Here is a 15,477-nt window from a genome sequence, read left to right as displayed (position 1 = left end):
ACAAGAACAGTTTTTTCCCGAAGGCCATCACTCTGCTAAACAAATAATTCCCTCAACACTGTCAGACTATTTACTGAATCTGCACTACTATTAATCGTTTCATAGTTCCCATCACCAATCTCTTTCCACTTATGACTGTATGACTATAACTTGTTGCTGGCAATCCTTATGATTTATATTGATATATTGACCATCAATTGTGTTGTAAATGTTGTACCTTGATGAACGTATCTTTTCTTTTATGTACACTGAGAGCATATGCACCAAGACAAATTCCTTGTGTGTCCAATCACACTTGGCCAATAAAAATTCTATTCTATTCTATTCTATTCTATGCTTATGCTTATATATACTGTGTGACAAAATAAATAAATAAATAAATAAAGACCCCCCCTTCAAACTAAGCAGCTGCAGCCGAGCTTCTCTCGCGCAGCCGCATTGCCAAAGTAACAGAACAGCCAATCCTCTCATCCTACGTCGTCACTAACGCCAGCACCTACTACGCCGATGCTCCTGATTGGAGCGTCGGAAAAAAAAGAGCTGGGGGTGTGGCCAGGGATGGGAGGCGGAACCCGGAAGTGTGTGCTCGGTAGTTCTCTAGATGGCTGCGGAGCGGTGTATTCGGAAGCCTCGGTAGCGAACGCTTCGTAGATGCTGCGCTCACTCCACTCGCTGGGCTGGTTCTTGTTGGGGGTGCTGCACTTGCCTGGGCAACCCTCCCTTGCCGCCGGGAAAGAGGTCGACGTCAACCATTATAGGTGAGCCGGGCGCGGGGCTCTGGGTTCAGGAGCTCTGCTTCCCCACCGTCCCGAAGAAACGGGTCTCCCAGAGTTATCCTTTCGTCGGCTTTAAGGGCAGGCAGGATTTGTAAAGCGCCTTGTGCTCCTCTGTTGAAGGGCAAAACTGGACCTGCTGAACTTTCGCTTGTGTAAATTCCCCAGTTGTTTCTCGGAAGTTGCCAAGAAAGGTGTGTGAGCGCCCTTAACAGAGGGAATGAAATCAATATTACAAAGAGGGGGTGGGCGGGCCGTTAATTAATTCTGATAGAAAGATGACGACACAAAAGCCTTTTTTAAAAAAACTGGGGAAAAGCTCTTTTCAGATAGTCAACCAGATGGAGATTAACAGGGGGGAAAAAATCCCAGTCTGTCTGTCATATGGTAGTGTAAGGTCCAATAATAATATGTTTAAGCTCATAAATGCCAATCAAGAAAATTAAACAGAGGCTTGAATAATTTAGCATTTAATCTTGATCAAGCTTAAATGGTTAGCTGTTCCAAACACATACAAGATACATGCAGGGAGGGAATCTGAATGCCTCTTTTTTTATATTCTTTATAAAAACAATTTTATATGCTTTAGGAATGTCATAAACCTCCAATTCTGTCATCTTTGTTTTGTGTATCCCTGGAATTTGGTTTGTATATCCCCTGGAACAGGGTAGAGCCTCTTAATGAGCATCATTGCCTCTTTCTTTTGTTCTCACAATTGAGCACTTGACCTCTTGGAGTGAAGGAAACAGAACTCAAGGCAGATTGAGTGTTAGCATCTCCAATCTGATACATTCTGGGGGTGGGGGGAGAGAGAGATAAGGCTCGGACCATATAGTTTGACAGATACTTCACAACAGACCCCAATAACAGTCCAGGAAATTAGTCAATGTGGCATGTTATAACTACAAAGGGCATAATATATATGTCAGTGTCACAGGAAACAAAATCATCATATATCATACATACATACATACATATATATATATATATATGTTGCAAGAAACAAATAAGTTCCTACTAATTCTAGTATTTCAATATATCTATTTCCTTACAGTTTGCAGGAGGCTTACAAGTGCAATGAAAGCAAGCTCTTCATACTGCTGCTATTCAGTTAAAACTTTTTTTTTTGCCTGAAATCTAATTTTGTCTTCTGAAACTAGAAGGCAATGTCTAGAATAGACATCTGGCAGGATACTGATGGAGACTTTAAGGTTTACAAATTAAAAATTGGAGTAAAAAGGAAGAAAAAAATAGAAAGAGTACAAAAGTATAATATAGGTAGTCCTCAACTTACAACAATTCATTTAGTGACCATTCAAAGTTACAACGGCACTGAAACAAAGTGACTTTTGACCGTTTTTCACACGTATGTCCATTGCAGCATCCCCATGGTCATGTGATCAAAATTCAGATGCTTGGCAACTGGTTCAAGTTTATGACAATTGCAGTGTCCTGGGGTCATGTGATCACCTTTTGCAACTTCTGACAAGCAAAGGAATCCAGTTTCACTTCATTAACTTACCAAATGCAATAATTCCCTTAACAACGGTGGCAAGGAAAGTTGTAAAATTGGGCAAAACTCACTCAACAAATATTTCACTTAGCAAGATTTTGGGTTCAACTTTGGTCGTAACTCGAGGACTATCTGTAATGCTAAGATTCTATTATATCATAAAGTGTTTTCCTATCTGATGGGCAAAGCTTATTTTTCCTTGCTGGTTAAAAGCATGTTTTGCTTTAAAATGGGCAAGGAAGTTACCCTACCACCGTGAGTAATTCATGACAAGGTTACTAGATAGGAACTTCAAAAATTCACACAACTAACATATGGCAACTAAGAGATACAGATAATTGTAACTCTTGCTTCCATCCAGCAGCCCGTATCTGATATTTCATGATAGAGGAAGGTCACATCTCTGTGATGAGGGAATCTTAACTGTGGGACTCATTCCCAAGAGAAGTGTAACTATTCCCCTTGTGGAATTTTAAATGACAAAAACATGTTTGTTCATGCAGGCCTTTGAGAGATAATTTGCCCACAGTATTTTTTTTTCTGCTTAAAAATGTCCTTAGTATTTTTTTCCAATTCAGTGATTGGAACGGGTTCCTTGTGTGTCCAGTCACACTTGGCCAATAAAATTCTATTCTATGAATGGAGTTGCCACATCCAAGTGACCACTGTTTTATACATACACCTTGCAGCAAATGCTATTTTAAAAGCTGAATTTATTCTAGGAGAAGCTTAATCAGGGGTACTTACTACATCAACCATGTTGTTTTAAATCGAATTATTCTTACTTAGTCTCTATTATAATTTGTTGACTAAGCAGTTAAAGTGGATTAAATGTAACAATGTTAAAAAGTTAATGAAATTGTTAATTTAAAAGATATATCATATAGCAAAAAAATCCAATCCCTTGTACGCATTCCAATACATGTATCAATTTGCACAGTGATTGTATTTTTATTGTAATATATCAAATGAAGGGATAACTTGCATAAATCTATAAAATGGGTTTGTAACTCCTCTTTAGGCTCCTTTCTCTTCCACTTCCAGTAGCAATCCTCTCAATAACCCAATTTGTGTATTAATTGTGTCTGAATCTCTGATTTAAATGTAGTCCTGAACAATTCTTCATTACCCTTAGTTTTGTGATATGAAAATGAGATGATGAGGAATAGCAGTGTTTGAAACACTGTTCATTACATACAATATAGCTTTTATGTTGTGCATGTAAGGTGGTTGACTTTTATATCTGAATTGATCTTTAAGTATGAAGTCCTTAGAAACCCTGAAAGCATGCTAGCATTTTGAGGGAAAACAATGTTTTGTATTAGTCATGTTCAGTAAGGTTACAATTATATCTTTCTTTTCTTCCTTAGAGACCGAGTCAAATCCATGTTTTATCATGCTTATGATAACTATCTGGTAAATGCCTTTCCCTACGATGAGCTGCGTCCTTTGACATGTGATGGGCAGGACACTTGGGGAAGGTATTGGGAAATCAATATCATTGATCACTTATGAAATTTTGAACCAGCAGCTTGCTAGAGAACATCTCAACTTGCTAGGACAGGGTCTATAATTTTGTCAAGCCAAAGGGCATATTTACTTTTAAATTGCATGCATGTTAAATTAAGTAATTTCATTAGTCTGTCTAATCCAGGGGTGTCCGAACTTTAAGACTTGTGGCCTTCAACTCCCAGAATTCAACTCCAGAATGGGAGTTGAAGCCAACAAATCTTAAAGTTGCCAAATTTGGACACCCCTGGTTTAATCATTTTCCTTTGGGGGGGACCATAGGTGGTTCTCAGACTATATTCCTATAGAAAAGAAATTGGGGCTTGCGGCAGAGAAAACAACATAGTCACGTCTTCTCAGAGAAAATTTAGACTAGCCTTTTTCAACCTGGACCAATTTATAGATTTCAGTTCCAAGGTTTTTAGCAACAACCATGTTGCCTGCAGAATCCTGAAAGTCAAAGTTACTCACACCTAGAAAACATCTAGGTTAGGGGAAGCTGATATTAAGCTACGAACCACATAGAACTGCAATGAAAACAAGAGATTATCTTATTAATATAGCTGTATATATAGTTGTATAGCTTCAGCTATGAAAAGCTACTCTGGAATGGATTAGAAACACCCAGGTTTAAATCCATCCTCAGCCATGGAAGCTTACTGGTTGACTTTGCCATTCACTCTCTCAGGCTAACCTCCCTCACAGGATATTTGGGGGGAAATTGGAGATGCTATTACATATGCCCTTTCTATAGGATTATACAGGGTTCTGAAAGAAAGAAGGTATATAAATCCAGTAAAGCAGAAGCAGCCTGGGTGGCTGAGATAATCTGTGAATATGACACAGAACAACATTCATTATGTAAAGGCCTTTTAATCCTATCATGGACAGTGTCCAAGCCAGTTATTCCAGCTTTTATGTGCAGTGAATATGTAGTATTTGTTTATGATATGAGTCTACCTGTAATGCATTGACAGGTGTATTAACAACAACTTCAAGTGTATACTTTCATACATGAACGTTATTTGTAAAAATGTACTTTTATTGTGAGGTAATCTCAGAGAGCTCTATGATTTCTTATTTAGAAAGTTGGGCATATCAAAACAGTTTAAAATTTATTCATGCAACAAGTGGATTTTTTCTGACATAGTTAAGATTAAAATGTGTATGTATCTTGTTACTTATGGTTGACATGTCCCCTTCCCTCATGCTATTGCTTTTTTTTCCTCATGGTTTCTTTTTCAGTTTTTCTCTCACATTGATTGATGCCCTGGATACACTGCTAGTAAGTGTTGATAATAACTTCATTTTTCATTCATTCATTTTCTACACATATCCTTAGATAGCAAAGGATAGCTTTTGTTCTCCATGCTTGTTGTTTCTGTTTCTCCATTTGGGAGATTAAGAATGATACATTTTCCATACATTTTGATGGTTTGTGTCTTGAAAGCATGAAGGAGTTAGATGTCACATTCAATCCCTGATTATGAAAAGATGGATTATTGCTGTGCAGTGTTTTGTATCTTGTAATATTTTCTTCTCGTCCTTTAATAAGATTATGTCTTACAAATCATTATTTTTTTTCCAGATTTTGGGGAATGTCTCTGAATTCCAGAGAGTTGTTAGTGTGTTGCAGGAGGGCATAAATTTTGATATTGATGTAAATGCTTCTGTCTTTGAAACCAATATCAGAGGTGAGTTGGCAAAGAATCTTGCAAAATAATATGGATTATCTCTGATTTGCAATATAGATTCTAAAAGAAGATTCTAAAACTTCCCTAACTAATAAGAGCACAGTTTTCATCGCCTACCATAAACAGCCAGCAGCCTTCTCAAACTTGGTGTCTATCAGATATTTTAGATTCAATTTCCATAATGGTTAGGCAGCACAGCTATTGGATTATGGGAGAAAATTCCAGCACATATGGTGGATACCAATTTAGGGATGGAGGCTTGTTATAAATCTTTGGTCTAAACTAGTAAATTGCTTTTACCTTTGTCTGATTTTTCAAAATGCTTGTTCTTTATATATGGCTTTCGAATAAACATAATGAAATTTCAATTTTTTCATTTAAAAAATCCTTTATTTTTTTATCAAAGGAAAAATTGTTGTTGAGCTAAAATCACCTCAGAAAAGTAGAATTGAATACCTTGCTCTTCTATCCTTATTGAAAAGCAAGGGACTTTTGCAGGCCTCACTACCTCTTTGGTTCATTTGAATATGCCAAGACAAAACTGAAAGTCAGCTGGATGTATAACCTTTGTCCTTGGCACAATCCACAAACAACCTTGATCTGTATTTGTAGTGGTTGGTGGCCTCTTATCTGCTCATTTGCTGTCAAAGAAGGCTGGTGTTAAAGTAGAAGCAGGATGGCCGTGTTCTGGCCCCCTCTTAAGGATGGCAGAGGATGCTGCTCGAAAACTTTTGCCAGGTGAGCATTCTTGCTGAAGCTTATCATTTCTTGTGTCGTTCCCCCTCCCCCCATAGTAGGCTACATGCTACATGAATAGAATAGAGTTGTGAGTAACACATACCAGAAACTCCTAAAGTTTCCCAATAGTTCACTGGGTGCCAAATAGAGATGGCCATCTCATTGTTTGAAAAACAAGAATTGTGGCCCTCAGTATACTGAAAAAACTTACTAAAAGTTGGCATGGACTGACATATCTGCTATGTTTATAAATGGGTTAAATAGTTGTACGGTAGGTATTGCATATCAAGTCTGTTCTTTCAGTCCTGTTCTAGAGTAGCTTTATAATTGTGATTAAAAGTATCAATCACCTACAGCAGGATGGGCAACTCATCAGCTGCATCCAACCCTAGACAAAGCTAAGCTTGGTGGAAAGTGGGTCAAGATAATAGCATTATTACTTTGTAGTTAAATAACTTAGGGGATAAAAAAATCTCCTTGCCTTTCCAGTGATCTTTGACTGCACCATAGTAGCACTTAAAGTGATGAATAAATACATAAGTGTTAATTTTGGAAGAAACCAGTTATCCCCACATACACACCACCACGTTGTATGAATATTTTACATTTAATTCATCTGATTTGTTGGCGGAAACTAAAACCTGCCTTGGCTTTTCTTTGGTGAAAGCAAGGGACTACTGTATTTTTCGGAGTATAAGACTCACTTTTTTTCCCTCCTAAAAGAGGGTGAAAATTTAGGTGCAGAAGGAATGGAGGGGCAGGCCTGGATAAGTGCTGAGTCATGGAGCCACACCCCATGGCCTATATAAAGGATCTGCTTTCTGGCATTCTCTGAGTCAGGCAAAGTCTACCTTATATTGCTGAAGTCACTTCCTGGTCTCCTGCCTGCCTTGAGAACTTTGCTAGGACTTTGGCAGAGCTGCAGAGGCACGCCTGATTCGGATTTCCCTGACCCGACCGTCAGCGGAGGAGTGGGACACGACAATCTGTGAAAACAGAGTGCATCTTGCCTTGATTAATAGCAGCCTGTATTTTTGGGGCCAGTGTGATGGCTTTATAAAATATATTGTGGTGCATTTAATTCTGTCATAGGGTAGAAAGTTGGCCTTGATAATACCTTTTCAAGCCCTGTAAATATTTAATAATATTCAAAACTTTGTTTTGAAGCCTTTCAGACTCCAACTGGAATGCCATATGGAACAGTGAATTTACTACATGGAGTAAATCCAGGAGAGACACCAGTTACTTGTACTGCTGGGATTGGTACATTTATAGTGGAATTTGCTACTTTAAGTTATCTTACAGGGGACACAGTATTTGAAGATGTTGCCAGAAGGGCTCTTAAGACCCTCTGGAAAAATCGGTCTGATATTGGCTTGGTGAGTAACCCAAACCCACGATTCTAAACCAAGATTTAATTCTTAAGGATTACAGTGGCAAAATGAAAATGCTGTTTAAAGGGCTACAAGTGAATCATTTGTATTTCATATTAGATTTTTTTTAAGCTTGCATTGATTAGCAAAACACTATTTTTGCTGAATGGAAAGGAAATGCAAGGCCATGTTAATCTTACCCAAACCTTTAATAACTGATCTTTTCCTTCAGGTAGGTAATCACATTGATGTGATTACTGCCAAATGGGTAGCCCAGGATGCTGGGATCGGAGCAGGAGTAGATTCCTACTTTGAATACCTTGTTAAAGGGGCCATTCTGCTGCAGGATGAGGAGCTGATGTCCATGTTTCTAGGTGAGTTCCTATGGTTATGTGATATGTACTTCAAGTTATTTTTTAGTGCAATACACTATCGAATAAGAAACCAAAGACAAAACTAGGAAAAGAATATGTTTCTCATTATTCCTTACTCAGTCCTTATGTCTTCTCCTTCAGTCATTCTTCCCCTATTTCCAGTTATTGGCCATTTAAGCCTTTTAAACATTCAGGGTAAACATTCTGCCTTAGCCTCTTATAAGATACCTTCACTAAGATTTATGTACATAAACCTCAGGGACACAAATATTTACATTCACTATATAACTTACTTAACCCAATCTTCCTTACATATATCAGCTTTAAAGATATTTTGTGTTTTGTCCTCTCCTTCCTAGAATAGCATCTGTCTTGAAAATTTCTGGTTAGTGAGCAGATTTTATACTAATTTTGGATATTCCTTATGCTACTGTTCTTTTGTTTAAGCATAAAAGGAAGATTGCACATTAAATATTTAATGTATATTCCATTTTATCATAAGATACATTGAACAGATGTATAATAAAATATTTATTTATTAAATGTTTCTAGAAATTCAAATAGAAATTAGAATATGTATGAATAGAGAATACGAACGTTTTCACTTCTGAAACTTAATTTTAGAATTACCCAATAGTTGTCATTGGTTTTACCTTTACTTTCACTCTAGATTATAACAAAGCTATAAAAAACTACACTAAATTTGATGATTGGTATCTCTGGGTTCAAATGTACAAAGGAACTGTCTCAATGCCAGTTTTTCAATCTTTGGAGGCTTACTGGCCTGGCTTACAGGTAACAATTGCTCTAAACTTCATTAGCATATATATATATAAATAAATATTATTAGAGTGTCTAATGCTGTAGATTGTGTTCTAAATATAAATTGAGTAATTTAACTTAAACATAAATATTAATTTTACAATTATAATGCAGATGTCTGTTGCCTTTCTACCAAACTCTGCCCTGCTTTTCTCATGAAGAATCCAATGGAAGTATTTTTGACTAGAAATTAATTATTTTAAAAAAGCTGTTAAACCCAAATATCTAAGTATGTCTTTTGACAATTTTTAAAAATCCTAATTTGCTTTCAGATGCCATCATTCATAATCTCGGGAGATCGTAATGTGTAGCTGTTTTATTTGCTAAAGGAAAAAGTATATATTACATATTTGTTTTTCCCAGAGCCTTATTGGAGACATAGATAGTGCAATGCGAACATTTCTCAATTATTACACTGTTTGGAAGCAGTTTGGTGGGCTGCCTGAGTTCTACAATATCCCTCAGGGCTACACAGTTGAAAAGCGTGAGGGATACCCCCTTCGACCTGGTAAATATGAACATGTTAGAAATACATTCTCTTACACTAAAAAGGCAAGTCTTCCTCAAAGTAGCCTCAACTTCTTGGTGACAATGTGGACATTTTTGACAGCAATGTAGAAATATTCTGTTACTACCTTCTTCCAGAATGTTTATTTTATATTATCAATCTAGTCAATAGTTCTGGAATTCCTGAGTAAATTCCAGGGTACTAACCTGATTTGGCTTAGACCATAATATTGATGCTATACTTTACATTTAAGTGGCCCAAAGAATTTTTTCTATCAAATTTATAGAAAGCCAAGTGAACAAAGCCCAAATGGCTCAAATAGATTTATTCTCATCTGGCTCAAGGTATAAGCTTTTCACTTATACTGAATAACTGAATAATAAGGTGAAAAGTGCATAAATGAAAATGTGCTCCTTTCTATCAAGCTTTAGCTAGTAAGAAAGCACTATACTGAATAATTTTGTGTTGAACTGTGTTTATAAGACTGAGCAATTAGCATTTTAGGCATTATATACTATATTTATTTAGGGGTTTTTTTAATCCTGCTTTTACTACTTTATAAGTAACTCAAAGCAGCAAACGTACATGATACTGGTCCTCATCCTATTTTCCCCACAAAAACAATTCTATGAGGTGAGTTGGGCTGAGAAAGACTAACTACCCCAAAGTCACCCAACCAACTTTCATGCCTCTAAGGCAGTACTAGAACTCACAATCTCTTGGTTTCTAGGACAGCACTTTAACACCTATACCAAACTGGCTATTATATGTATTATATGTACATTCAGTACATATTCAGGAAAGTAACTTTCATTTCTTTTGTCTGTGGCTTTGCAGAACTAATAGAGAGCGCAATGTATCTGTATCGAGCTACGCAAGATCCAACTCTTTTAGAGCTGGGCAGAGATGTGGTGGAGTCGATAGAAAAAATCAGCAAAGTTGAATGTGGCTTTGCAACAGTTAAGTGTTTCTTCCAAACTTTTTTTGTAGGGGGGGTCAGTTTATTCATTGCAAGCCTTCCTTGTTACCAGCAAAAGCATCTTACTTGTTTCTTCTGTAGTACATAAGCAATTTGAATTCTGATTCTACTGTAGAAATACCAGAATTGCCCCAGAAATTGGCCATTAATCCAACTTCAATCCCGGGTGAAATCCAGCAGGTTCTGACGGGTTCTGGAGAACTGGTTTCGGAAATTTTGAGTGGTTCGGAGAACAGGCAAATACCACCTATGGCTGGCCCCAGAGTGGAGTGGGAATGGAGATTTTGCAATATCCTTCCCCTGGAGTGGGGTGGGAATGGGGATTTTGCAGTATCCTTCCCCTGCCATGCCCACCCAAGCCACGCCCACCAAGCCATACCACACCCACCAAGCCACGCCCACAAAACCGGTAGTAAAAAAATTGAATTCCACCACTGGCTTCAATCATTTGGTAAGATGTTAGTGCTATATGGCAAGTTTTCACATCTCAACATAACCACTTCTTTGTTTTTATTTTTAAGATCAAAGACCTAAGAGATCACAGATTAGATAACCGTATGGAGTCCTTCTTCTTGGCTGAAACAGTGAAATATCTGTATCTACTGTTTGACCGTGATAACTTCATTCATAACAATGGATCATCCTTTGATGTCTTACTGACACCATATGGAGAATGCATTCTTGATGCTGGGGGATATATTTTCAACACAGAAGCCCATCCTATAGATCCTGCTGCCCTGCATTGTTGCCGGAACCAAAAAGAAGAACAATGGGAGGTTGAAAACTTAATGAGGGAATTCTACTCTTTGAATAAGAGTAAGTTTCCTTTCACAAGAACTTCAGAGAAAATGGGAAAAAGACAAAAAGATTCTACTGATATTTCCTCTGAAGATTACAAGAGACAAGCAGGCTCAGGCCAGAAAGAAAAAAGGATGGTTCCATTACTGAGCTGCCCCAGTCAATCATTCAACTCAAAACTAGCTGTTATGGGACAGGTTTTCTTTGACAATGCATGATTTCTTTTCTGAAATTCAGATGTGTTGAAATCACTAAACTTGAATTTTATTTGCATTTTGGTCACTGTTTCTCTGGGAGTACACAACACAATGCCACAGGAATCTGTAGGATACATTTTGTTAATGTGGGTCCACTTTGGAAAGCAAAAGTATTTGAAAATGAAAAATAAGTTAAAGTATTTTCTGATTTTACTAGGCCCTGATTCCTACTGCATTCCTAGTTTTATTTTTCTAAACCAAGGGAAATAAAAGACAAAGATGTCTGGGTTATTGGTAGTGCTGTAAGGTAAGCGCTGTGATGGTGTTGTTTAAACATTTATTCTGGGCTGCTTCAATAACATTTGAGGAGTGATAGCAAGGGTGTTCTTTCAGTCAATTATGGATCTGTAGAGATTCTCAGTCATCCAAATCATGGTTGTCCCAAAGGTGGTTTTTCAGGAGGCAACTGGACTTTGTTTTTTTCTTTTGAAGACATTTCACTTCTCATCCAAGAAGCTTCTTCCGCTCTGACAGGATAATGGGGAATGGAAGGATTTATAATCCTTGCAGCAGCTGCTCATTTGCATCCTTTTAGAGGATTGTTGAAGCACTTGGAGGTTTATCTGTGCCCTCGGGGTCACCTGAGTAGTCCAAATGGTTCCTGTGGTCTACAGTTTTTCCTCTGGAAGTAAGAATGGATTTTCAGAGGAAAAATTGCAGATTACAGAAACTAGGAGCACTACTCAGGTGACCCTGAGGACACAGATAAACCTCCATGTGCTTTAATGATCCTCTAAAACAGAGGTCTCCAACCTTGGTCCCTTTAAGACTTGTGGACTTCAACTCTGAAGGTGGCTGAAGTACTCTGGGAGTTGAAGTCCACAAGTCTTAAAGTTGACAAGGTTGGAGACCCCTGCTCTAAAAGGATGCAAATGACTACCTGTCTGCAAGTAATAGAAATCCTATTCCCCACTATCCTGTCAGAGCTGAAGAAACTTCTTGGATGAGAAGCAAAACATCTTCAAAAGAAAAAACAAAAGTCCAGTTGCACCTTTGGGTTAATTATGCATCTAAATTCTTTGAACAGAACGATTCTTTTGTACAGAATGAACAGATAGCATTCAATGCAGGTGAGGTATCCCACTTAAGGAAGGATAAGTAAACAAGCTTCACTAGTTTTTTTTCCCCTCCACAAATCACCTCTTAGCAAACGGAGCTGCCAGAGGGGAAAAAATCAAAGAGGCTGCAATAAATTGCAAGACTGCAGCTTCATGCATATGCAGGAAGATATTTAAAAATATTTTTTTCTTTTTTGCATTTTTACTTTTCTACTCCTGAATAATTAAAAATTTTAGACACAAGTGTATGCTTATTCTGTATGAGGTAACACTGTTTTCTTAACTTCTCACATTTGTTACGCCACAATATTGGTAAGTTTTTATATTTTTGGCCAATGTCTCCTACTTAAATTATAAATGAATGCTGAAAGTGCTGCAAACACTGAAATATTCAAAATGTGGTGCTTCATATTGGTAGTTCACCTAGGATGGTGGTGGTTCTGAAAAAAATCATAAGAGCTCCTATTTTATGGGTGTTCTAATTACATAGAATGAATTTGTGTTTTCCTTTTCATTGTACTAATATATTACTATTGTTGTTAGTTGCGAAGTTGTGTCCAACCCATTACGACCCCATGGACAACGTTCTTCCAGGCTTTCCTGTCCTCTACCATCCTCCAGAGTCCATTTAAGCTCACGCCTGCTGCTTCAGTGATTCCAGCCAGCCACCTCGTTCTCTGTTGTCCCTTTCTTCTTTTGCCCTCAATCTTTCCCAGCATTAGCTCTTCTCCAATGAGTCCTTCCTTCTCATTAAGTGGCCATAGTATTTGAGTTTCATCTTCAGGACCTGACCTTTTAAAGAGCAGTCAGGGTTGATCTCCTCTAGGACTGAGCATCATAGTTCAAAGGCCTCAATTCTTTGGTGCTCAGCCTTCCTTATGGTCCAAGCCATACATTGCAACTGGGAAAACCATAGCCTTGACTATATGCATTTTTGTTGGCAGGGTGATGTCTCTGCTTTTTGTATGCTGTCTAGATTTGCCACAGCTTTCCTCCCCAGGAGCAAGCGTCTTTTAATTTCTTGGCTGCAGTCCCCATCTGCTGTGATCTTGGAGCCCAGAAAAATAAAATCTGTCACTACCTCCATTTCTTCCCCATCTATTTGCCAGGATTATATTACTAAAAAGGACCAATTAAGACTGATATAGCTAAGAATCTACTTCTTGCAATTTTTGAACAAATATTTTGGCATAAATTGAGAAAGATTATCTGTGAAATTAAGGATTTCTTCCTTCATGAAATTTATTTATTTATTTATTTATTTATTTATTTATTATTTAAATTTTTATACCGCCCTTCTCCCGAGGGACTCAGGGCGGTTTACAGCCAGATAAAATGACAGTACTATTACAAAATAAATACTATTAAAATACCACTAAAAAACTTATTCAAATTGGCCGCAATTAAAATTTAGCAAATAATAAAACCCATTAAAACCCATTCAAAACCCATTTAAAACCCCTTAAAAACCCACGAATTTAAAAAACTAATCCAGTCCTGCGCAGATGAACAAATAAGTTTTAAGCTCGCGACGGAAGGTTCGGAGGTCCGGAAGTTGACGAAGTCCTGGGGGGAGTTCGTTCCAGAGGGCGGGAGCCCCCACAGAGAAGGCCCTTCCCCTGGGTGTCGCCAGACGACACTGTCTCGCTGATGGCACCCTGAAATGCCATTAAAGGATTGCCAACATGGGCCTCATCCACTCGTATAAATTTCAGAAGATCTCAAACTGTGCTCAGTAGAGTTGCATAGAAATCCAGATCTGAAAGACAAAACAGGATGTTGAGTGTGAATGAGTAAGCACATATTATCAGTTGTTAAATTTCAGTGAAATGTGCCCTTACTGAAATCATGTCGGTTGCAAAAACTATTGTGTGAACTCAGGAAAAGATGCAGGTATTCTTGACAATTTGCCCATCAAACCTGAAGAAATCTGCAGATACAGAGATGCTAAATTCCACCTTCCAAATTAAATGTTTATATACTATAATTAGTTTCTTAAGCATTGATTTCATTGTTATTCATTCTTGAATATAGTAAAACTATTAATATAATCTTGGAGAGTTTAAGAAGTTTATAAGTGATTACGAGCTCATTGAGCAAACAAGCTCTAAGACTGGGGCAAAAAAGATGGAAATGAAATGGGAGGTAGTTCAGAAGTACCGTATATACTCGAATATAAGCCGATCCGAGTATAAGCCGAGGTCCCCAATTTTACCCCAAAAACTGGGGTAAACTGGGGACTCGAGTATAAGCCGAGGGTGGGAAATGAGGCACCTACCGGTTGAAACCTCCTCCCTCAGCTGAGAAGGCTGGCGGCTCCCCGCCCGCCTCTCACTGCACCAGCAGGGCTTCCCACCGTCCGGTAAAATGTGAAAAAGAAAAAACTCGAGTATAAGCCGATCCAGTATAAGCCGAGGTCCCCAATTTTACCCCAAAACTGGGGTAAACTGGGGACTCGAGTATAAGCGAGGTGGAAATGAGGCACCTACCGGTTGGGGAAACCTCCTCCCTCAGCTGAGAAGGCTGGCGGCTCCCCGCCCGCCTCTCACTGCACCAGCAGGGCTTCCCGTCCGGTAAAATGTGAAAAAGAAAAAACTCGAGTATAAGCCGTATATACTCGAGTATAAGCCGAGGGGCTTAAAAAAAAAAAACTCGAGTATAAGCCGTATAGACCCGAGTATAAGCCGAGGGGACGTTTTTCAGCACAAAAAACGTGCTGAAAAACTCGGCTTATACTCGAGTATATACGGTAATTGATTTAAAAGCTGGGGGAAAAATTGGTTTCATTTTATGTTATATATAAAATCTTGGAGAATATCCAAGCAACAGGTTATTCTTTCTACGCTAAAAGATATCAACAAAAATTTCTGCAAAATACACTACGGTATGTGATTCATGTTTCTTCTTTAGTACTAGGAGTAACTTCATTCTGATTAATCACTACAAATGCTGTATAATGGGAGACATGAGCTTTACAGTACTGGAAATAGCACTGTAATGTGGAGGTGCGCAGTATAAACGCCCTTCTTCCAATTTATCAAATTTAAACTGCTCATCTCACCCGAGGAGTGCTGTATAAAA

At 38.1% G+C, this 15,477-nt stretch overlaps 1 protein-coding gene across 1 annotated transcript; it reads left to right on the top strand.

The window, feature by feature from the left end:
• The first annotated feature begins 567 nt into the window (after window positions 1-567).
• Window positions 568-11,354, top strand: EDEM2 (ER degradation enhancing alpha-mannosidase like protein 2). The gene is made up of 11 exons (XM_058178703.1): window positions 568-758; window positions 3,657-3,767; window positions 5,041-5,080; window positions 5,384-5,489; window positions 6,102-6,227; window positions 7,395-7,606; window positions 7,833-7,974; window positions 8,645-8,769; window positions 9,160-9,304; window positions 10,142-10,263; window positions 10,805-11,354. The coding sequence occupies exons 1-11, from the start codon at window positions 652-654 to the stop codon at window positions 11,297-11,299; spliced, it is 1,731 nt and encodes a 576-aa protein (XP_058034686.1). The 5' UTR covers window positions 568-651; the 3' UTR covers window positions 11,300-11,354.
• The last annotated feature ends 4,123 nt before the right edge of the window (window positions 11,355-15,477 follow it).

This window comes from Ahaetulla prasina, chromosome 3 (genome assembly GCF_028640845.1).
Source record: "Ahaetulla prasina isolate Xishuangbanna chromosome 3, ASM2864084v1, whole genome shotgun sequence".
NCBI classification, from domain to species: Eukaryota; Metazoa; Chordata; class Lepidosauria; order Squamata; family Colubridae; genus Ahaetulla; species Ahaetulla prasina.
Note: the sequence above shows the minus strand (reverse complement) of the source record. Positions and strands in the feature narration are given on the sequence as shown.

Excerpts from the sequence above, each read along its gene's own strand:
- EDEM2 (XM_058178703.1), top strand. The coding sequence starts at position 652 with ATGCTGCGCTCACTCCACTCGCTGGGCTGGTTCTTGTTGGGGGTGCTG. Across the intron at positions 5,490-6,101 it reads CTTTGAAACCAATATCAGAG|TGGTTGGTGGCCTCTTATCT; the intron begins GTGAGTTGGCAA and ends CTGTATTTGTAG. Across the intron at positions 7,975-8,644 it reads GCTGATGTCCATGTTTCTAG|ATTATAACAAAGCTATAAAA; the intron begins GTGAGTTCCTAT and ends CTTTCACTCTAG.